General features: G+C 47.9%; 1 protein-coding gene across 1 annotated transcript; it reads right to left on the bottom strand.

Moving 5' to 3' along the window:
• Positions 1-3,573: 3,573 nt before the first annotated feature.
• C14H1orf115 (chromosome 14 C1orf115 homolog) lies at positions 3,574-16,471 on the bottom strand. The gene is made up of 2 exons (XM_062210377.1): positions 16,099-16,471; positions 3,574-6,136 (listed from the first exon to the last, which is right to left on the bottom strand). Exons 1-2 carry the CDS (start codon positions 16,396-16,398, stop codon positions 6,017-6,019), a joined length of 420 nt encoding a protein of 139 aa, XP_062066361.1. The 5' UTR covers positions 16,399-16,471; the 3' UTR covers positions 3,574-6,016.
• Positions 16,472-22,097: the final 5,626 nt, after the last annotated feature.

Below are 22,097 nucleotides of genomic sequence, written 5' to 3'. Positions count from 1 at the left end.
GAGAGGGGGAGAGAAAGAGAGAGAGAGAGAGATCTTCCATCAGCTAGTTCATTTTCCAAATGCCCTCAACAGCTGCAGAAGCCAGGCTGAATAGAAACCTGGGCCTCCATCCAGGTTTCCTACGTGATGTCTCCTACATGGTGCGCAGGGCCCAAGCACATAACATCATCTGCTGCCTCTCAGGATGAATTAGCAGGAATCTGGAATCAGGAGCAGAGCTGGGACTCAAACCCAGGCACTCTGATATGGGATGCAGGTGTCCCCAGAGGCAGCTTAATCTGCTGTACCACAAAACCTGTCCCTATCTCCATTATTAATGAAGAAAGCAAGTCCTGGGTGAAGTGCTTTACCCTGGAATTAAACAGTGAGTAAAAGGAGGTGAGGGCCAGCGCTGTGGCGTAGCAGGTAGAGCCACCACCTGCAGTGCCAGCCCCCTATATGGGCGCCAGTTCCAGTTCCGGCTGTTCCACTTCCAATCCAGCTCTCTGCTATGGCCTGGGAAAGCAGTAGAAGATGGCTGTGGGGAACTGCAGGCTGGCCACCTGTGAGAACCTCCTCATCTACATGGTTTGTTGCAATCGGTCGACCACAAGGCCTACGAAAACAACCAGGTGAAACAGATGAAACAGAATGGACTCTGCATAAACAACTAGGAAGAACCAGGTGAAACAGATGAACTTTCAACCTGAGACTATACGCGCCCTTTCATCTGATTGGAAGATATCAGCATAAAGGGACATTGGGATCTGGGCGGGCTGGCGCAGCCGCCGCTGCTGGCGGCCAACGCCGCGGCCCCTCCTCTTCTTTTCTCTCCCCACTTTCCTTTTACCCCCACAAGTAAAAGTTCCTTGAGAACCAATGAACAGTGACCGTGTCGTGACTGCATTGGACCCCCGAAGGCGAGGGTCCGACAGATAGCCCAAAACCTTGGGTCCCTGCAGCCACCTGGGAGACCTGGAAGAAGCTCCTGGCTCCTGGCTTCGGGTCCACACAGCTCTGGCCGTTGCAGTCAACTGGGGAGTGAATTGGGGAGTCAAACAGCGGATGGAAGACCTTTCTCTTTCTTTCTCTGCCTCTTTCTCACTCTGTGTAACCCTGACTTCCAAATAAATCTTAAGAAATCAAAAGTGGGGGGAGGGTGAGCTCTTTACCTGCACTTTGGCCCAGTCCTCTGGCCCTGATATTCATGTCTGATTTGAATCAAATGCATTTGTTTAGAGCTTAACCAACAGGTGATAGAAGAGGAATCACCAGAGAAACACCTTTTAAAAAAAGCACTGTGCAAGGTGCTGAATTCTGGTCCTAATTTGTCTCAGTTGGAGCTGAAGGGTGGGTGGGCCTGAGGCACCTGTCTAGCATCCAGCCCCTGTCCTCCCCGCCTTTGCCCTCCCCCCATCCCCGAAGCACTGCCCTGGGTGGCCCAGCAGGTACCAGCCCTCCTAGGCTGAGCCACGCAGTTCTGAAGCCATCTCCTTTACCCTCGGCTATGGTGTTCAGTAGAACCATTTGGCTCAAAAATAACCTTGCCTCTAAAAAAAAATTTAAAAAACACACTGTATGTTATTTCTCAGATTTCATCATGAATGGTCAAAGGAGCCAGAATTTTTTTTTTTTTTTTTTTTTTTTTTTTTTTTTTTTTTTTACTCAGGAACCATCTGGATCTTTGGCAAAACCACAGAGCCTCTCGAATGCAGCCTTTATGGGGTGCAGGAGTGTGGGGAGAGAGGCATTCTGCTTTTGTTTCTTTGTGTATGCTCATACTTTTGTTATAATTAAGTTTACAGGGAGATCTATAATCTGCTTAAAACAGATTGATGGCTTTCAAGTCTAGACACCAAGAGATATCTGAAATAAAAGGATTTATTGAGTCCTAACAAATGCCAGTCAGAAAGGAACTTCCCTGTGCCACCTGTAGCAAGGCTAGGCAGAGGTGGGAACAGTGTCAGTTGGACCAGAACTAAGAGCATTGACATTTGGTGGAAGGAAGACCAAATTGCCTACATTGAACCTATTTTGGGTATTGATAAGAGCGGTAAAGGAGACAGCACTGGGTGCAGGAATTAAAACTCAGCTTGAGACGCCCACATCCCACACTGGAGTACCTAGCTTGAGTGCTGGCTCTGCTTCTGATTCCCAGCGTCCTGCTAATGCAGACCCTGGAGGCAGCAGGTAACGGCCCAGGTGGTTGGGTCTGTGCCATCCACACAGGATACCCAGTTTGAGTTTCTGGATCCTAGCTTCAGGCTGGCCCAGACCCAGCTGTTGCAGTCATTTGGGAAATGGATCAATGGATGGGAGTGCATGCTCTCTCTATCTCCTCTCTCTCTCTTATTCCCTCTCAGCCTTTCAAATAAATGAAATAAATAATTAGAAAATGTTAAAAAGAGGGGCAGGACAAGACAATGCAGGCAAAGTTTTGGGATAGGACAGTCTACAAGAAGTGCAAGGATACTTCAGAAAGTTTGTGGACAACGAGATTAAAAGACAAGTTTATGCTGGTGCAAAAAATTAGAAACTCATGCAGTGCTTTTCATAGTACTCATTTTCCATGAACGTGTTGAAGACCCCTTGTACTTGTTGCTTCTTCATTGCTTGGGGTTGCAAGCAGGACGTGATGATCCTGACAGTCCTCCTGGGGCAATGAGTCAAGGGTGTAGCATGCCTTTAAGAACAGGGAGCATTCTTTAGTTGTTATTGTTGGTCTTGCCTGGCCTGGAGCTTCTAGTTGAGGAGCTTATCTCTCCTCTCCTCCAGCCTCAGGGCCTTCCAACTAGATTTATGACATCTCAGAATTTTTCCACTATCAGCATCACAGAGTTAATTCAGTTTATCTGTACTCCCCAGAGAGTCAGGGACCAGAAAGTCACTATAGGTAACAGAAGCTGGATCCATCAAACACTACAATCAGGGTGCTGCCATTTGCAGGGGGACTACTGGAGGGGGAGGCGGGAGGTCTGAGTTCAAGTCCTGCTTCTGGAGTCAGGAGATGCCTGTGGGGTTTCTCTGATAAGGCACAGTGCTGGGCAGAGGACTGAAAACAGAGGTTCCTTCCCTCTGCTTTGCACTGAGCCTGGCAGCAGGTTGACACCACAGCCCCCCATCCTGCAGAGTAGATAATCTGATGGCTGCCCAGGCCCTCTCCTCTCCTCTGCCTTCACCCCACCACCTGTTGCGTCTAGGAGGATTCAGGGAGAAGCAGGTCACGTTTGCTCAGCATGGGGCTGCCCTCCTGGCAGGGGCCTGTGGGGCCAGCACTTCTCAGTCCTGAACAGTCACGTCTGAACATTTCCAATGCTCCCAGGAAACAGAGCTGCCTGGCCCCATGCTGGACTCTAAATCTGAATAGAAGGTTCTGGAAGCTTGTATTTTTAAGAATGGTGCACTGAGGATCCTGCACGTGACACGTGTTTTGGGAGGGGGACTGGCTCCTAGAAAATTGCTGTTTTACACCCAAGCAGGGTTTCCAGGTAAATCAGGGCACCCCCTTTCCTCTGGCCTGAGGGAGTAGCCTGGGGGGGGCAGCCACGGGCTCCCCAGGAAGGTCTCTCTCCCTCTCACATACACACAGAAACATTAAACAACTTGGCATTTTTATTCACATAACAGGGCAAGAGAAGGATACAAAAGAAGCCTCTTGATGAAACACAAAAAGGGGGAGCTCTAACTCATTTCTCAATAGGGTAAGGGTCTAGACAGTTCAACAGGGGCCAAGGTCATCAGCAGTGTGGTTCAAGTTCTTCGGCTCAAGGAACCGAGCATGTGAAATCCACAGGAGCCCAGCCTGGAGAAAGGACTCTGAAGGCTGAGTGCCAGTGGGAGGTCCATCTTCTGTACAGGTGAACTTGATCCCTAGGACAATCCCTGTGGGGTTTTGTGTTTTGACATTTCTGAGTTAATTCTTAACCAGATTTTAGGAATTACAGGGCCAGATGTGCTTGACCTTGTAGTTTTTCCAATATGGAGGTTGTGAGGCAGGGAGGTGGAAAAGGACTTTCTTGGATAGACTCCCAGGCAAGGAAAGGTCTCGGCAGCTCTCGTCCCTTCCCTGGGTCACTACCACTCCCCAGGAGGACTTCCTGGGTTCCCTGGTGCTGCTCTGCATCACTGAGCCACTGGGAAGGAGTCCCGAAAACCTCCTGTCTTCTCCTGCAGCAAGCAGCCCTCACTGGCCCTCACCTCTTTCCTGCTAACTCTGGCTCTTTCTTCCACTTCTCTGCCTCTTCTTTTCTCTGACTCCCAGTGTTGCCTGGCAAGCCATGATTGTCCCACATGCGTAAAAATGTGCCATGGGTCACTTGCATCCTCTGAGCTAAAACAAGATGGTCTCTCTTCTCCTCACAAATGTTAATGACGCAGGAACTAGTCCTGGTGTATCATGTACAGAGCCTCCAGAAGGGGGAACTGAGACTACAGAGCTACAGCTATTTCCACCCTGTCCTTTGTCCATCTGTCTGTCTGCCTTTCCACCTTTTCCACCTTCCAATAGCCCTTGGTTGGGCTTGATCCTCAATGCTTGGAGCCTCCCTAGCATGTCCTGGGAAAACCCCTGGGGCAAAAGTGGGTGTGACCCAATCCTCCAGAGAGGTCACACAGGATTTGTGGGTGTCCCGGTCACAAAGGCAGAATGGTGGCCTACAGTGGAGGTTGGCAAAAGGGCGCAGTAAGGGGGACCTCTTCTTCCATTCCCCTGCCTTTCCAGGGGCCCACAGCATTATCCTTGTTGATAATCAGACACAGGCATCAAATTTACCCCAACCTTTGGGCCAGGTGAGATGCGGTCAAGAGAAGGAAGGATGCTACAAAAGCTCATGCCACCTCCTGAGCCCCAGAGGGGTTTTGAGGACCACCACTGCACCTCCCCCGGCACCTACCCAGAGCCAAGGGCCCAGCCCACCTCAATTCCTCAACACAAAGAATCTTACCCTCCCTCCTTCCCTCACTGCCAGCTGCACATTCATGTAGAGATGGGTGAAAATGACAAATGGCTTCTGGACTTCCACTGATCTCTTCCGACATCCGCATCGCCTAGTTTCCACTTCCTTTACACCTGTCTCACACTTACTGGTTCCTTCTCTGAATCCTCATTTTCATTCACAGGTGTTATGTCTCCCTCTCCTCTCTTTTTTGACCCCTGTGTCCCAGAACAAAGCACCCTTGGCCAGCCCATTGCAGAGCGGTTGTCGGGAGTAAGCCAAAGCTGCTAGGATGCCTAGGCTACCAGCCAGCCATGCATTTGCGGGGGAGCCTGGCCAGCCCCAAACACATGGCTGGGCATGACAGCCCTCAGGTGCTAGCTCTCAATCAACCCGTCCCAGCTACCCAACCGCATCTGAACTTACCCTCCCTCCTTCCCTCACTGCCAGCTGCACATTCATGTAGAGATGGCTGAAAATGACAAGCTTTTATCTGCTTCAAACATTCAGGACACAACTGTCAGCACAGTTTTCAAAGTAGCATAGCCTTCAAAGAGATTTTTGTCTTCCTTCCTTCTTCCCAAGCCTGTAATTAAACTCCTGGTGACAGTGGTGGAGGAAGGAGACGAGGGAGAAATAAACAGCTCTTTTACTGCCTGCAGGATGAAGGAAGCCAAGGGCTGCGAGTGTTCCTGGCAGTCCATGATCTTTCCAGAAGAATCCAGAAAGCCATCTGAGTCCAGGTCAACATCTTCTTGCCTCCTCAACATCACCACTCTGCTACCTACACACACTGCTTGCATCTGTCTAGTGTTTTTCTCATCCTAGTCCTTGCTGCCTTCACATGGAGTCTCTGGCTTTAGCAAACTAAGCCCAAACCTAACCTCGGCCTAATTCTCTGCAGGACTGACCACTGGATCCACTTGCGTCTGAGAGACAAGAAAAGCTCAGCAGATGGGCAGGGACAAACACTCATCCAATTCAACAGACATTGTTTCTCTTCCAAGTATTTTGTGAGTTCGAGTCCGACAGGCTCCTGGATTCGCAGTTTCCTGAACAGAGGCTTCCATTCTTTCTTGTGATGCCTGCCCCAGTGGCTCCCACTAGCGCACAAATGACACGACGCTGGTGGCTACTCCAAATGGGGCAGAGTAGGCTGCAGCGAATCCTTGCAGGCCAATGACTATGTAGAGGCATCCTTTGGTGATGACCTTCCCAACATTCTATTATTAGAAATGGAAAAGAAAATAAGGTTAGGCAATTTTTTAGCTTCCCCCTGAGTCATGGCAACATACAGGGAGACTTATATTTCCTCATTCTCCATGGCAACATAGCAGGTTACTGTGTTTCCTTATGGCTGCTGTCCCACGTGGACTCCCCACCAAGGACACATGGCATCTCACAGCAGACTGCTTTCAAGCACGGCACATTTCCAGATCATTCAGAGATTACTATTATCTGAATACAATTTGGATTGCAACCTCATGTTTTAAACCCTGAAGTCATAAATTAATGGCACTGTGGCCGACTGTGGCATAGCAGGTAAAGCCACCACCTGCAGTGTCGACATCCCATAGGGGTGTCGGTTTGAGTCCCAGCTACTCCACTTCCAATCCAGCTCTCTGCTATGGCCTGGGAAAGCAGTGGAAGATGGCCCAAGTCCTTGGGACCCTGCACACTCATGGGAGACCAGGTAGAACCTCCTGTCTCTTGGCTTCAGATTGGCTCAGCTCTGGCCACTGTGGCCATTTGGGGAGTGAACCAGCATATGGAAGATTTCTCTCTCTCTCTCTCTCTGCCTCTGCCTCTCTGTAGCTCTGCCTTTCAAATAAATCTTTAAAAAAAAAAATTAATGGCACTAAAATGGTGGAAACTTAATCCAGTTAGAGTGTGGAGGAGGTGGGCCTAAATGAGAGGGTTGTTATAAAAACCTGAGCTGGGCCTAGCCACTTGCTCTTGCTTCCTGGCTGACCATGTGGTCCTTCCTCTGTATGCACTCTGCCATTGCTATTTGCCACCCTCGCCAGAGACCCAACCAGTGGGGCTACCTGATACTGTACTTGAACCTCCAAAACTATGAGCTAAATAAACATTTCTCTTTATAAGGTTAGTTTCTTCAGGTATTTGGTTATAGTAACAAAAGGGTGACCAATATAGATACCTTCTTTCTTAGAGACAGCAGTGAAACTAAATCAAACCAGTTCTATTTTTTAAACCAAAGCCTATTTCTCTTCTCTGCTCCAGCTAAAAGTTCACGGGTAATCAGCAGGGTGGGTCAAGTCTTTTATTCACCTCACCTGCAAGCCCATACTGCCCTCCCTCTGCCTCCAAGATGTGTTTCTGTCTCACCTACATCCACCTTTCTCTAAGAACAGTACTCCCATAAGTCACACATCTCCAGTACAATGACACACTCCTTGAGGGTGGCAATTCGGCAATGCTTTATTGTTCTGCACTCCTCTTCCTCCTCCTCTTCCTCTTTTCCCTCCCCTTTTCTCCCTCTGTCTCCCCCTCCTCCCCTCGTCCACCCTCTCTCATCCCTTCCCCCTCCTCTTCCTCTCCCCTTCCCCCTCCCCCACAAGACCCAGAACTGGTTAGGGGATATCCAAGGGATTCAAATGGAATTGCCCCAGAAAAAAGAACCACCACCAATGACTAACATTGATTGCACTGTTTCCTTTGGTCTTCCTCTCTCCACCCTCAACTTCTGTTATCATTCCTGGTGACATCAACATTTATGTACATGACCTGGAGCTTATCTCATCACACATATTGCCTCTCAGGACTTTGACTTTTCCAACTACAATAACCACACTGATTGGTTTCACTTAAAATTCCTGATTGCAACAACAAAACTTGCTTTGACTTCCAATACTGCCTGGCAAACATACTCACCCTGTCTACAGTGGACTGACTTTGCCTCTCTCCCAGATGCTACCTCATCCCCATTCCTTTACCTTCACACTGCCCTCCACCCCAATACACACACACACACACATGCAAGCATAATCTCTACATCTGCTTTGGATGATCCAATTTCACCTTCCACTGAAAACAATCAGACATAATCAGGGACCTTGTTCATCTTCCCTCCACTGTCTACAAACCAACGTATTGCTGCTCTCAGCTTCTCCCACCTTACCTGCGTCCTAGTGGGAAAAAGAGCCCCCCTCCCTTTTGGCCATTCCAATGAAACCATCATTCTCTTCCTCTCCCTTGAACCATTCCCAGTAGCTCAGACATATAGGGGGTCTTCAAGAAGTTCATGGAAAATGCATATTATGAGAAAGAAAACCCTATTCATGGATTTCAGATTTTTTTTTTTTGCACCAAAATAAACTTATCCTTTAAATCCATTCCTCCATGAACTTTCTGAGGTACTCTCATAGGGTCAGGTATCATCTCGACTCCATATCTTCCTCTGCCTCTAGGTCTGGGTTCTCCTTCATGCCCAAGTGACTGACAGAGGCACCCACACACAGAGCCTCCACTTCCAGACTTCTTATTCCCTCTTACTCTGCCTCCTGCCCTCAGGCAACCAGAACCTGCGTGGTTATGGCCATCTGCAGTCTCCATGTTGCCTGAGCCAATTGACACTTGGTTTTCCTCTCTCTGATCTCTTGTTTTTTTTTGTTTTTTTTTTTTTAAGATTTTTATTTATTTATTTATTTGAAAGGCAGAGCAACAGAGGGGGGAGGGGGAGGGAGGAGGAGGAGAGAGGGAGGGAGAGAGAGACAGAGAGACAGAGAGTGAGTCTTCCATCTGATGGCTCACTCCCTAAATCCCTGCAAGAGCCAGGTCTGGGCCAAGCTGAAGCCAAAAACCAGGAAGTCCATTCAGATATCCCACATGGGTGGCAGGGGCCCAAGGATTTGCCTCCCTAGGTGCATTAGCAGTGAGCTGGATCAGAAGTAGAGTAGCTGGGACTCAAACTGATTCTCCAATACGGATGCCGGTGTTGCAGGCAGCAGCTTAATCTGCTGCACACACTGGCCCCCCTCGGCAGTTTTTGATGCATGTTTGTTGGTGAAACAGTTGTTTGATCTCTTTGATTCTGCATTCTCTTGGTTCTCGCCTATCTCATAAAATGCTCCTCAATTTTCTTTTTAAAATTTATTTATTTATTTGAATGTCAGAGTTACACAGAGAAGGAGAGGCAGAGAGAGAGAGACAGAGAGAGAGACAGACAGACAGACAGAGAGAGGTCTTCCATCCACTGGTTCACTCCCCAGATGACGGCAGCTGCGCTGATCCAAAGCCAGGAGCCAGGAGCTTCCTCCAGGTCTTCCCACATGGATGCAGGGGCCCAAGGATTTGGACCATCTTCTACTGCCTTCCCAGGTCACAGCAAAGAGCTGGATCAGAGGTGGAGCAGCTGAGACTGGAACCGCAGTCCATATGGGATGCTGGCACTGCAGGTGGTGGCTTTACCTGCTATGTCACAGCGCCGGCACCCTAAACTTTCTTTACAGAATTAGATCTTCTACCAATCCCTAAAACACTGGAGTTCTTCAGTACTCAGTGCTGGGAGACTCTCTCTCTCTCTCTCTCTCTCTCTCTCTCTCTTGCACTGTCATCCATTTCTAATGACTTTAAAGTGTTTCCTGGATGCTGATAACTCCTAAACTCAAACACTCAGTTCTCTATTTGAGGTTTCCATCTGTTGAGACTTCATTGTTTCTTGGCACACGTTTCTGTACTGTAGCTAGCAAATAACCTAACTTTGATTGACTTCTGGTGTGTTCCCAGTGGTTTTTGGCCATAAGGCTTCAACAAAAGTGAAGCACAAGGGAGTTACATTTATCTGAATTGTATAGTGGGTAAGTGGCAGAGCTGATATACAATCCCAAATCTCAACTCAGGGTTAATCCCATAGTTACATCCCTTCTTTTTTATTTTAAATGAAAGGTCTGAAGGTTTGTTTTATTTATTTGAAAGGAAGAGTGAGAGAGAGAGAGACAGAGAGAAATCTTTCATCAGCTGATTCACTCCTGAAATGACCACAACAACCAGGTCTGGGCTTGGCTGAAGCCAAGAGCCAGGAACTCCATCCAGGTCTCCAGTGTGGGTGGCAGGAACTCAAATACTTGAGCCATCATATGCTGCTTTCCCAGGTGCAGTATCAGGGAGCTGGATTGGAAGCAGAGCAGCCTGGACTCAAACCAGGGCTCTGATAATGGATGCAGGTGTCACAATCAGTGGCTTAACCTACTGGGCCGAAACACCAGCACCTACCTCCCTTTAATGGAGGCATTAGGTAACCTTGTAGTTAACTCCTTGCAGTCTGGCTGTGAATTCCAGCTTCATCACTCACTCAACTTTCTTTGGCTTCATTTCCTAATTTGTATAATAGAAATATTTAGTTAAAAGGATTAAAGGAATCTATTCACAGAAGGCACTAAAACGCTGCCCAGCACAAACTTCAGATACTATAACTACCACCACCACATCAGCTACAAAATAACACTTGCTTTGTAACTGAGGTTTGGGGTGATGGCATACACACTCAAGATATTTTGCTATCTGTTTAGGAAAGTTTATTAGGGGCTTAACCTCCTGTGATTTCTGACCTACTTGAGCTCTCTGTAGGTTGGAGTCCCTCACAGTAACACAAGAAGGGTGGGGACTTTCTTGTGCTCAATCCTGTATCCCCAGCACACAGAAGGAGTCTGTGGGGTTTCCTCTGGCATCTCACCTGCTAAATGATGAGCTTTGGGAGAACCAGGTAGTCCCTTCTTCTCAGGACACTGATCCCTGACACTGCTCTGTCGGGTTCTCAGTGAGACCTTAGGACTTGGGCTCACAGGTAGATGTGAGCAGGTATGAGAGGGTGATGCCGGTAAGAGATATGCTTCTGCAAATGTGTGATGAGATTCATCTGGAGAATTTTACTTACATGTTTGAAACAAAATCAAGAGTGTTCCTTTACAAATAATGCCACCAGTGTCAAAATTGCCTGCCTTAAACTTGACCTTTTTGGCATTAGCACATTTTCTTCTGATATTTTTAAAAAGCTGCTTGTCACTTCATCTTTGCAAGTTGGAAAAAATCTACTAAAATAGCTCATTAACTGGAACATGACCAAAATACAGACTTGAGAAGCACAATGCAAACAAATATAAAATATCAACCGCTTCAGTGTCGTTTGAAGAAGCAGATTTGGAATCTTCGGACCTGAGTGAAATTTGACCTGGCTAATCTCAGAGGGGCACTTGGAGTGGAGTGGCACGGGCAAGTGTGCCGAGTTGAACAATGTGCCCTCCCCAAGAGACCCAAGTCCTGTTCTCTAGGACAATGTATCACCTTATCTGGCTAAAGCATTTTTGCAGCTGTGATTAGATTGAGGATCTGGAGATGGGAGTTTATCCTGGGTGAGAAAAGGATGTAGAAGGAGCTGGACAAAGGTGATGTAATGATGAAAGCAGAGGGAGACTGAGAGGGTCGGTTTAAGGAGTCTATGCCACTGGCCCTGAGGATGAGAGCAGGGGGTTTCGGGGAGCCTCCATGAGGAGCCCTCCCTGCTGATATTAGCTCAGCAAGACTTCTGGCCTCCAGAGCTGTTGGAGAATCAACCTGTGCCACTCTAAGCTGGAACACTGGTGGTCATTGCTACAGCAGTCAGAGGAAATTAATTTAGGGAATGAGTCTCTCCAGGTCAGATCTGTTCAAGTACAACTCCCCAATGATATCATCAGGTCCACGTACAACTAATCCCAGCAACATCAGTAATCACTCCCCTCCCCAGGCTTTTGAAAGGAAATCAACTCTCAGCCAAGGCAAGGTCCAATATAAAGTTATGCAATTCTGCCAGGACCTAGCACGATCCTGAGGGGTGTGGTCAGCTACAGAGGCTTTTGTTTGGTTTGTTTTTAAATTAGAGCTCACTTAAAAATCAATAAAAAGGGGCCGGCGCTGTGGCATAGCAGGTAAAGCTGCCGCCTGCAGTGCCGGCATCCCATATGGGCCCCAGTTCGAGTCCTGGCTGCTCCACTTCTGATCTAGCTCTCTGCTATGGCCTGGGAAAGCATTGGAAGATGGCCCAAGTCCTGGGGTCCCTGCACCCACATGGAAGACCCGGAAGAAGCTCCTAATTCCTAGCTTTGGATTGGCACAGCTCCAGCCATTGTGGTCATCTGGGGAGTGAACCAGAGGATGAAAGACCTCTCTCTCTCTCTGCCTCTCCTTCTCTCTCTGTGTAACTCCTACTTTCAAGTAAATAAATAATTATTAAAAAAAAAATGATAAGAGGCAGACTGGGCCTGTGCTCTACCCCATGGGTAATGGCAGTTACTGACATAACCCCTACCAGGTGCCATGCCAGGTGTACTCTAAGATCTCTTCTTGAATTGATTCATTTACTCCTCAACCCTATAATTATCTTATGCTATAAATGGGGAAACTGAGGCAGAGAACTGCAGGCAGATCCCCAGGTCTCGGAGCCAGCAGATGGCCGGGCAGGGCTGCACCGCCATGCCCTTACCCACTTCTTGCCACCAGGGGACACTTCTCTACTGCTTACATGAAAGGTTATTTCGCCCACTGATTTTCCATCCCCTGAATTTCCTCCTCCAACCTGCTCCTCACTGCCCAGTGAACAAAATTTAATTACTTTCCTTATCTGAACTTTTCCCTGTGGCTCGCGAGTGTGACTGGGAAAGGCGACCTCAATTTCAGCTAAGTTTTGGGGTGTGCTCTACCTCTTCCAATGCACAGCCTTCTGCCTGGGACGGGGCCAGGTCAGACTCCAGACTCCCGGCTTTTCTGCCTGCCAGCTGCGCGGTCTTCACTTCCTTAAGTGTCAGCTTCCACTATAAAATGGGGGTGACCACAGCGTCCCAAGGTTGTTGAAAGGATTCAGGGTGCCTGCATTCTGGAGTAGCAGGGCAAACATACAAGGATTTCAAAAAGTCCATGAGCCGGCGCCATGGCTCACTAGGCTAATCCTCCGCCTGCGGCGCAGGCACACCGGATTCTAGTCCGGACCGGGCGCCAGATTCTATCCTGGTCACTCTTCTTCCAGGGCAGCTCTCTGCTGTGGCCCAGGAGTGCAGTGGAGGATGGCCCAAGTCATCCAGCCTTGGCGGCCGTTGGAGGGTGAACCAATGGCAAAAAGGAAGACCTTTCTCTCTCTCTCTCTCACTATCCACTCTGCTTGTGTAAAAAAAAAAAAAAGTCCATCAAAAAGCTCATCTTAAAAGTTGATTTTGGTGCCAAAAAATTTGAACTCCATGTATAGAATCTTCCTAGCATGCATTCTCCATGACCCTTTTGAAGGTCCCTTGCACTTAGCAGAGGTAACTTTAACAATAAACCCAACACATGAATGCCATTATCACTACTTACAAATCTGGGAGAATGTTGACTGGCAAGAATCCCAGGCACATAGGCTCTGGGATGGCTGGAACAGCCCAGTTTTGGGCTTGACCCTTGGTTGGGGCTATGAGGGCAGCAGGGGGTGTGAGTCCACCTTCCCCTATTTTGTGAAGTCAAACACCTTTCTTTGAATGGAAGCAGGTGGGTGCTTGGGTGATGGATTTGGGTGATGAAGATGAATTTTAATTTTCCTTCCTTGAAGCAAGTGTGTTTGTTAATAACATACAGCTACTTGCACAGCACTGCCTACTCCACTGGGAGCCCACACAACATAAAACTTGAGCTGGTAACTAAAGCAGGTAAAACCACCTCCCCACCTTTCTAGTTGAACCTTGGCTGTTCTCATGGCTTTTCAGCAAAGAAGGGCCACCTTTTCTTCCTCTACATGGGAGCCTGGTTCCCCTCTGGGCTGGCTCTGCAGAAGTGCAAGCTGAAGTTGCCTCTCTGAAGGGCAGAAAGACCACGTCCAGCCCTGAGGTGACGAGGTCCTGTCCCCTGGCCTCCGAAGCCTCCTGAGCTAGTGTGTGTCACTCCGGAGCTCTCCTACATCCATACCTCTGCTGGCACTGTTCCTCCACTCCTTCTCTACCTGCCAATTTATTTTATCTTTCACTTGAGGCAAAATTTACATAAAAGTAGCCACTTAAATTTTCCCCTTCAGTGGCACCAGCAGTGTTGTGAAACCACCGCTTTTATTGGTTCTAAACCATTTTCCTCATTCCAAAAGGAAAACAAATACCTCTGTTAAGCAGATGCTCTCTACTCCTCCTGCCTCCAGTCTACGGCAACCACCAATCTGCATTCCATATCTCTGGGCTTACCGGCTCTGGGTCCTTTTTATACACAGAGCCATACATGCAGCATGTGACCTTGTGGGTCTGCCTTATTTCACTTAGTATAGTGTTCTCAAGGAGCACCCATGTGGTAGCACGTGTGAGCACTTAATATATTTTGATGGCTGAATAATATTCCATTGTATAGATATACGACATTTTGTTTATTGATCCGTTGATGAACATTCGGGTTGCTTTCACCTCTGGCTGTTGTGAATAAGGCGTCTATGAATATGGGTGTATACGTTTGAGTACTGTTGAGTACTATTTTCAGCTGAGGCTAAGCACTGGTTTTCAGTCTCTTTGGTTATATACCTAGGAGTAGAATTGCTGGACCATAGGCAACCTCAGTATTTAACTTTTTGAGGAAATACCAAATTGTTTTCCACAGTGGCTAATCCATTTTACATTCTCACCAGCTAGGTGAGTTTCTCCATATTCTCACCAACACTAGTTTTTTCTCTCTATTATTTCTATATACTATATACTGCAGCCACAGTAACGAGTGTAAAGGGGAATCTCATGTTTATCTGGTGAAATCTTAAGTAATCCTTCAGGTTTCCCATGATCGTAATTTGAAACCTTCCCTGATTTCAGTCTCACTCTTGAGGAGTTACCTGCCCCAGCCCTGGGTCATGGGCCCCATGGTGGTGCCCCAGCTATGCCAGTGTCTCCCCAGGAAGCCCCAGACTCCTGCAGGGCAGGGCTGCTGCTCATTCTTATTTATGTCTCTACCGCTTGGCACAATGCCTAGCACATAGGGAGGGCCCCAAACCATCTTCAAGTGCAGTCCCTGAGCTGAGGTTTCTGCATTATCAGTGCACCAGCTGAGAGGCCGATGATGGCTTCTTTAGGCTCAGCTGGGACCGGGAAGTGACAGGTTAGTCCTAGCATGGCCTTAAGCCTTGAAGTGAGAGAGACAGAGAGAAAGGTCCTCCCTTCTGCCGTTGGTTCACCCTCCAATGGCCGCTGCAGCCGGCGCATCTCGCTGATCCGAAGCCAGGAGCCAGGTGCCTCTCCTGGTCTCCCATGCGGGTGCAAGGCCCAAGCACTTGGGCCATCCTCCACTGCACTCCTGGGCCATAGCAGAGAGCTGGCCTGGAAAAGGGGCAACTGGGACAGAATCCGGCGCCCCAAGCGGGACTAGAACCCTGTGTGCCAGTGCCGCAAGGTAGAGGACTAGCCTATTAAGCCATGGCGCCGGCCCCAACTCTATAGTTTTTGTTAGGACATTTCACCTCTGCTGACTTGGTAGCAGCTCTGAAAGCTGCGTTCACACTTTAAAGAGCCTGATGAACCTAAGCTCCAGGTGTGGAGAGCGAATGGCTTCAGGTTCCATAGGAGGCCACTGAGGAGCACAAATAACAGACAATCGGGTAGCGCCCAGGGCCTTGGGCCAGGACACAAAGACCTTTGCAATTCGTCCAGGTCAAGGGTCTCTGGATCTCTCTCGGCCCCCACCCCTTGTCGCTGGCTAGAAGAGAAAAGTGGGTTCCACGGGTTATTTATACATTTGTTGAGCTCCCGGGCCCCAGAAATAACCCTGAGAGCACTGGGGAAGACAATCCAAACATTTCTGAGCTAGTGGGTTATCCTGAAGGGGATGTTGGCAGAGAACATAAACTAGGCTGCAACTCCTCACTTTCCAACTGGGTCACCTCCAAAGTCACCTAGCTGCGATGAAGCCAGCATTCCCATCTGTCCGGGGACACCATTCCTGTCCTGCCTGGTTGATCAGAGAACTAGAGCAGCAAGATCCCCCCTTGAGAACGCTACTGACCCGAGCCCATGTCAGCGTCCACCAGGACTTGCCCGTGGCTGGAAGCAGAAATGGGACTGGGGCGGCACGCAGGTGCAGCGCAGGGCGGCTCAGCCGGGGCCGACGGTGGGGACCATCTCCCGACACCCAGCCGGTTCCTAGGGAGTCCCCCACCCGAGATGAGCCGAGACCCCGCGGGGGTGCAGGCGCACTGCCCTACCTTGCCATACTTCTTCAGCTTCTGCCGGTACCTCTTCTTGGGCTTGTCGCCCTGCGTCGCCTCCTCTAGCGGTTCATAGCGCTCTGGCAGGCCCGCAAGGTGCACCCTCCGCGCGCTCCGAGCCCCCGGGCGCGGCTCACTCGCCCCGCTCGCGCCGCTCTCGGCCGCCTCGTCCCCGCACTCCAGGTGCGCCAGGATGGCATCCGCCTCCTCGTCCCCGTCCGTCTGCCGTCGCCCTCGGGGCCCACGGCGCGGGAAGGTACGCGCCGCCTTGTTTCGGAGCCTGGCTCCCACCGTCATGATTCCGACACTTCTCTCGCGAAACTCCCAGCACAAAGACGCCAACCTTTGCTCCCCGCCCGCTCCTCAGCCCCAGTCCCAACGGGGCTGGGCGCTTAGGGGTCACAGCGCCCTCTGGCCGTGGGGTCCAGGACTGCGGCAGGTGCACTCGGGGGCCCAGCCAGCAGCATCCCAGCTGTTGGCCAACAGAGCATTGCGTCCACTGGCGGAAAGCGCCATGAGTTAGGAATACACAAACTCTTGCAACCACACCTGCAACTCATCAGTGACCCCCAGCTAACAACAGAACTCCATTTGCCAACGATCAAACTGACAGACAAGATGATGACTAATACAAATTACATTCAGGGGTGGTCATTGTGGCACAGCAGATTGAGCTACCATTTGCCAAGCCAGTATCCCACATGGTTGACTGTTCGAGTCCCAACTGCTTCACTTCCGATCCATCTCCCTTCTGGTGCGCCAGGGAAGGCAGCGGGAGGATGGCCCAAGTGCTTCGGACTCTGCACCAACGTGGGAGACCCAGAAGAAGCTCCTGACTCCTGGCTTCGAGCTTTGGCCTGGGTCTTTGCAGCCATCTAGGGAGTGAACCAGTGGATGGAAGTTCGCTCTCTCCCTCTTTCTCTCTGTCTCTGTGTGTATGTATTTCTCTCTCTGCCTCTGACTTCCAGATGAGTAAATAAAAAAATATATTCAGTGCTGGTGAGGGCAGGGCGAGGTGGTCCTGAGGCACTGTTCACGAGGGTGCGATTCCAGGGCAAGCTTTTTGCAAAGGAGACCTGAAGACTCCTACCAAGAGTCCTGCAAAGCGTTCATAGCCTTCCAGGTGCCTTTCCCAGGGAAATACTCGGAAAGGCCAAGTAGAGTGACCCCAGTATTCATCACAGTTCGACTCATGGTGAGAAAGTGAGGGAGGCTAGCTAAATCGTTTTGCATTCATATGACAGCATAGGATGCAATCATGAAAATCATGATTTCCTAAGCCAGTCCCAAAGGGACAAATATCATATGTTCTTCCTGATCAGTGACAACTAACCGAGGACCAAAAAGGAAACCTGTTAAAATGAAATGAACACTATGAGAAATGGTGACTTGATCAGCCCTTGCCCTGTTGATGAACAACTTAATACGTTATCCCTCTTAGTATTTTTTGTTTGTTTGTTCTACTTAATACTTTTGGTTGAATACTGTAATCAATACACAGTAATTATTGTTGAAACTTAACTGAAAAGTGATCGCTGTTAAATATAAGAGTGGGAATAAGAGAGGGAAGAGATGTGCAATTTGGGACATGCTCAAGCTGACTTGCCCCAAACGGTTGAGTTAGAAACGTACCAGGGGATTCCAATCCAATCCCATCAAGGTGGCATGTACCAATGCCATCTCACTAGTCCAAGTGATCAATTTCTGTTGACAATTGATCATAATGATAGGACTAGGAGCCAAAGGGATCACATAAACAAGACTAGTGGCTGCAAATACTAATGGATAGAATAAAAAAGGGAGAGAACGATCCAACATGGGAAGCAAGATACACAGCAGACTCATAGAATGGCAGACGTCCTAAACAGCACTCTGGCCTCAGAATCAGCCCTTAAGGCATGCAGATCCGGCTGAAAAGCCCATGAGAGCATTTCAGGCATGGAAAGCCAAGACACTCTGGCACAAAAAAAAAAAAAAAAAAAAAAAATTACCTAAATGAAAAATCTCCACAAGTGAGATCCTGGTGGAAAGAATGGGGCCATCAAAGAAGGAGGTGCCTTTCTCTGAAGGGAGGAGAGAACTTCCACTTTGACTATGACCTTGTCTAAATATGATCAGAGTTGGTGAACTCAAAAGGCTTCCATAGCCTTGGCAACTCTTGATAAGAGCCTAGGGGGATTACTGATGCCATAAACAAGAGTGTCAATTTGTTAAATCAACAACAGGAGTCACTGTGCACTTACTCCTCATGTAGGATCTCTGTCCTAATGTGCTGTACATTGTGATTTAATGTTATAACTAGTACTCAAACAGTATTTTTTCACTTTGTGTTTCTATGTGGGTGCAAACTGTTAATCTTTACTTAATATATGCTAAACTGATCTTCTGTATATAAAGAGATTTGAAAATGAATCTTGATGTGAATGGAAGGGGAGAGGGAGCGGGAAAGGGGAGGGTTGCGGGTGGGAGGGAAGTTATGGGGGGGGGAGCCATTGTAGCCCATAAGCTATACTTTGGAAATTTATATTCATTAAATAAAAGTTAAAAATAAATAAATAAAATATAAATAAATAAAATAAAACAAATAAATAAATAAATAAATTGGTAATTGATTTCAATTACCAATTCATTATATTTCTTTGTAAGGGCCAATGCTTTCCTGTCTTCCTATTGTTTTTCAATACTGTTATTATGAAATAATGTTTCTTGCATCCTCACTCATTTTGCAAATTTCTATAAAATTTATTTTGTGAAAATTAAAATTTCACGCACTTGCCTTTGTTAAAAAAAAGAAAAAAGAAAATCACGATTTCCAGAAATGTTAGGAAGATAAGACTGGCAAACTGTGACCCTCAGCATGCTTGGAATGCTTTGTTTTCTTATGGGTGAGTAAATGTCTTTGGATTCTGGGAAGATAGAATTAGTATAAATAATCTAGGCCATTAATTTATTAATTTTTTTTTTTTGACAGGCAGAGTGGATAGTGAGAGAGACAGAGAGGAAGGTTTTCCTTTTTGCTGTTGGTTCACCCTCCACTGGCCGCTGCGGCCGGCGCATCTCGCTGATTCGAAGCCAGGAGCCAGGTGCTTCTCCTGGGCTCCTATGCGGGTGCAGGGCCCAAGCACTTGGGCCATCCTCCACTGCCTTCCCGGGCCATAGCAGAGAGCTGGCCTGGAAGAGGGGCAACTGGGATAGAGTCCGGCGCCCCAAGCGGGACTAGAACCCGGTGTGCCGGCGCCACAAGGCGGAGGATTAGCCTGTTAAGCCACGGCGCCTGCCTAATTTATTAATATTTTAACATTAAAGTTTGTGGCAAGTGTAAGAGTAATTTGAATAGGCTGATAGACATAAAATGTCTATGATGATTTGGCATATTAGAATATAAAAATCAGTTTTGTGATTCTAACTTAAAATGGGCAATCAATTGATTTAGACTTTGTCATGTATTATATGAATTAAGTTATGTTAAGTATATTTGCAATTTATGCATAAAATATAATTTACTTCAGCTCAATTCAAGGTGAAAGGGATATGAGAATAAATTTACTATTTTTATGAGTTGCTGACCTGGATTGAGTTACCAACTCCTGTGCAGTCATTTGGTCGATCAATGGATAGAAGATCTCTCTCTCTCTCTCTCTCTCTCTCTCTCTGCCTTTCAAATAAAATGAAAATGTCTTTAATTTTTTAAACAAAAAGCCAGAGAGATCTTTGACAAGTTATTTAAAGAGAGAGACAGAAGCATACTGAGCAAGACACCTCCATCCATGCACAATGTGAGGGCACAGCAAGAAATAGAATCTACCAGGACCTTGCCTTGGACATCCCAGCTTCCAAAACTGAAGTGAACTTCTGTCATTTATAAGTCACCCTTTTATGGTATCTTGTTCTAACAGCTCGGACAGACTCAGAGTACCAGTTTCCTATCCTGAGCCTGTGAGCCCTTCTAGATGGCCATGCAGGGACAGGATTGGACATAAGGAAGTCAGAGCTTCCAAATCACTCCAGGGGCTGGAAGAGCAAGCTCTTGCCTGGCCTTCCCCTAGAACAATCACAGAGCTCCGGCTTGTGCTGAAGTCAAGTGGTCGAGGCCCCAGGAGACTGTCCCTGGAGCTGCTGGCTGTGGGGACACGTGCCACCTTCACTGCCTTCCAGGAATCCTCCCAAACCCCACCGCTTGCTCCAGCTCTATCCAGGCTCGCGTATGTCTGCTGGAGCAGCCGTAACAAAACGCCAGAGATGAGGACCTGTGTGACAGAAATGCATTGTCTCGCTGATCTGGAGCCAAGATGTGCTTGCCCCAAGACCTCTTTCCCAGCTCGCTAGTAAATACCTACTTCCGGTGTCCTCCTGTGGTCTTTCCTCTGCATGGGCATCCCTGGGGTCTCTTCTTATCAGGACACCAGTCTGATTCAGTTGGAGTCCCGCCTTATGACCTCATTTAACCTTAACTGTCTCTCTCAAGGCCCTGTCTCCAAATACAGTCTCGTTCAACAAAGGAATGGGGAGGGGGAGGAGTGCACAATTCAGTCCTTATGGCAGGTTGGGTCTGCACTGGTGAAATTCAGCCACCACTGTTCTGTCTCTTGATATCTATGAATGGGGACAAGACCCTGGCATTCTGGCACAGCAAAATCCAATCCCTGCAGAACTGTGTTTCCAGGCAAAAACAGCATAAATAGCAGAAACACAGCTTTCATTCCACTCTGCCTTCCCAAGCTCCCAGGGGTTGGCCTGATTAGCTGATGCTAACTGGCTCAAGTTCCTGCAGTCCCCTAGGGATCCCGAACATATTGCTTTCCACCTCCCTCCTTCCCTGCCCCCTGCCCTGGCTTCTGAGCACTGAAGGAGAGTGGGAAGATGCGGAGTGCTGATCCACAACGTCCACTGACCATAGGAATCTTTCTTTACTGGTAAGAATTAGGCAACTGCCTTCCAAAAGAGCTAGGACATTAGATCTGGGATTCATGAACATATGTCATCAGTTACTAAGTGAAAACATGCTTAGACAACTTAGGGCTTAAATATAGTTGTTTATTTGGAAAATCTAGCACAGAAACAATTAAAAGCATTTAACTGAGAACAAAGTTTCTACTTGTATACATATAAAGATTGTGCTCATCTTTCTTCTTCCTTCCTTCCTTCCTTCTTTCTTTTGTAACAAACACAATGAGAGAGAATCAGTATGGAGTTGAAGATGCATGAATTAAAACTGCTTAAACTATTTATTGCTACAGGAATGATTTATACTCAAAAAGAAATATATCTTTGATGCTGGTAAGATCTGATTATAAACCCTGAAATAGACAGGATAACAGGTTTAATTTTCCAAAGACTACCAATTAAAAGGAGAGGAGAGTGGAGTTAGAATCCCAGCTAAGCCTCAGTTTTTGAGCAGCCTAAAAAGGGATATTGGTACACCTTTTCTTTTTATTATTTATTTATTTATTGAGAGAGAGAGCTACAGATGGAGGGAGAGGCCAAGAAAGTCTTCCATCTGCTGGTTCACTCACTAAATGGTCTCAATGGCCAGATCGGAAGCCAAGAGCCAGGAGCTTCTTCCAGATCTCCAACATGGTGTAGAGGTCCAAGCATTTGGGCCATCTTCCACCGCTTTCCAAGTGCATTGCAGAGAGTTGGATCAGAAGGGGAGCAGCCAGGACAAGAACTGGCGCCCATATGGAATGCTGGCTCCCTACTACACCACAGTGATGGCCCCAGTACACCTTTTCTTAGGTTAAAAAAATGCTTTGAAAGATTATTTTTTGGAGGTGTGCCCTGAAATTCACTACCACCACAAAGCAAGGCTCCTCCTTTGCTTCACCTTTGACTTCAACTCCAATGGGGTCCTGGCGGCAACCATTGGGCTAGTGGGTGAGGAAGCACCCAAGCAGCCTGCTTCCCAGTGCTCCTCCTGGACTGTCTCAGAGCAGCAACACAGTGAGGACACAACCACAGGACTGGTGATTTGTTATTTTTTATTAGGGAATTTTCTG

The sequence above is a fragment of the Lepus europaeus genome, chromosome 14, assembly GCF_033115175.1.
Source record: "Lepus europaeus isolate LE1 chromosome 14, mLepTim1.pri, whole genome shotgun sequence".
Classification (NCBI taxonomy): domain Eukaryota; kingdom Metazoa; phylum Chordata; class Mammalia; order Lagomorpha; family Leporidae; genus Lepus; species Lepus europaeus.
This window is presented reverse-complemented; position numbering and strand designations above follow the sequence as displayed.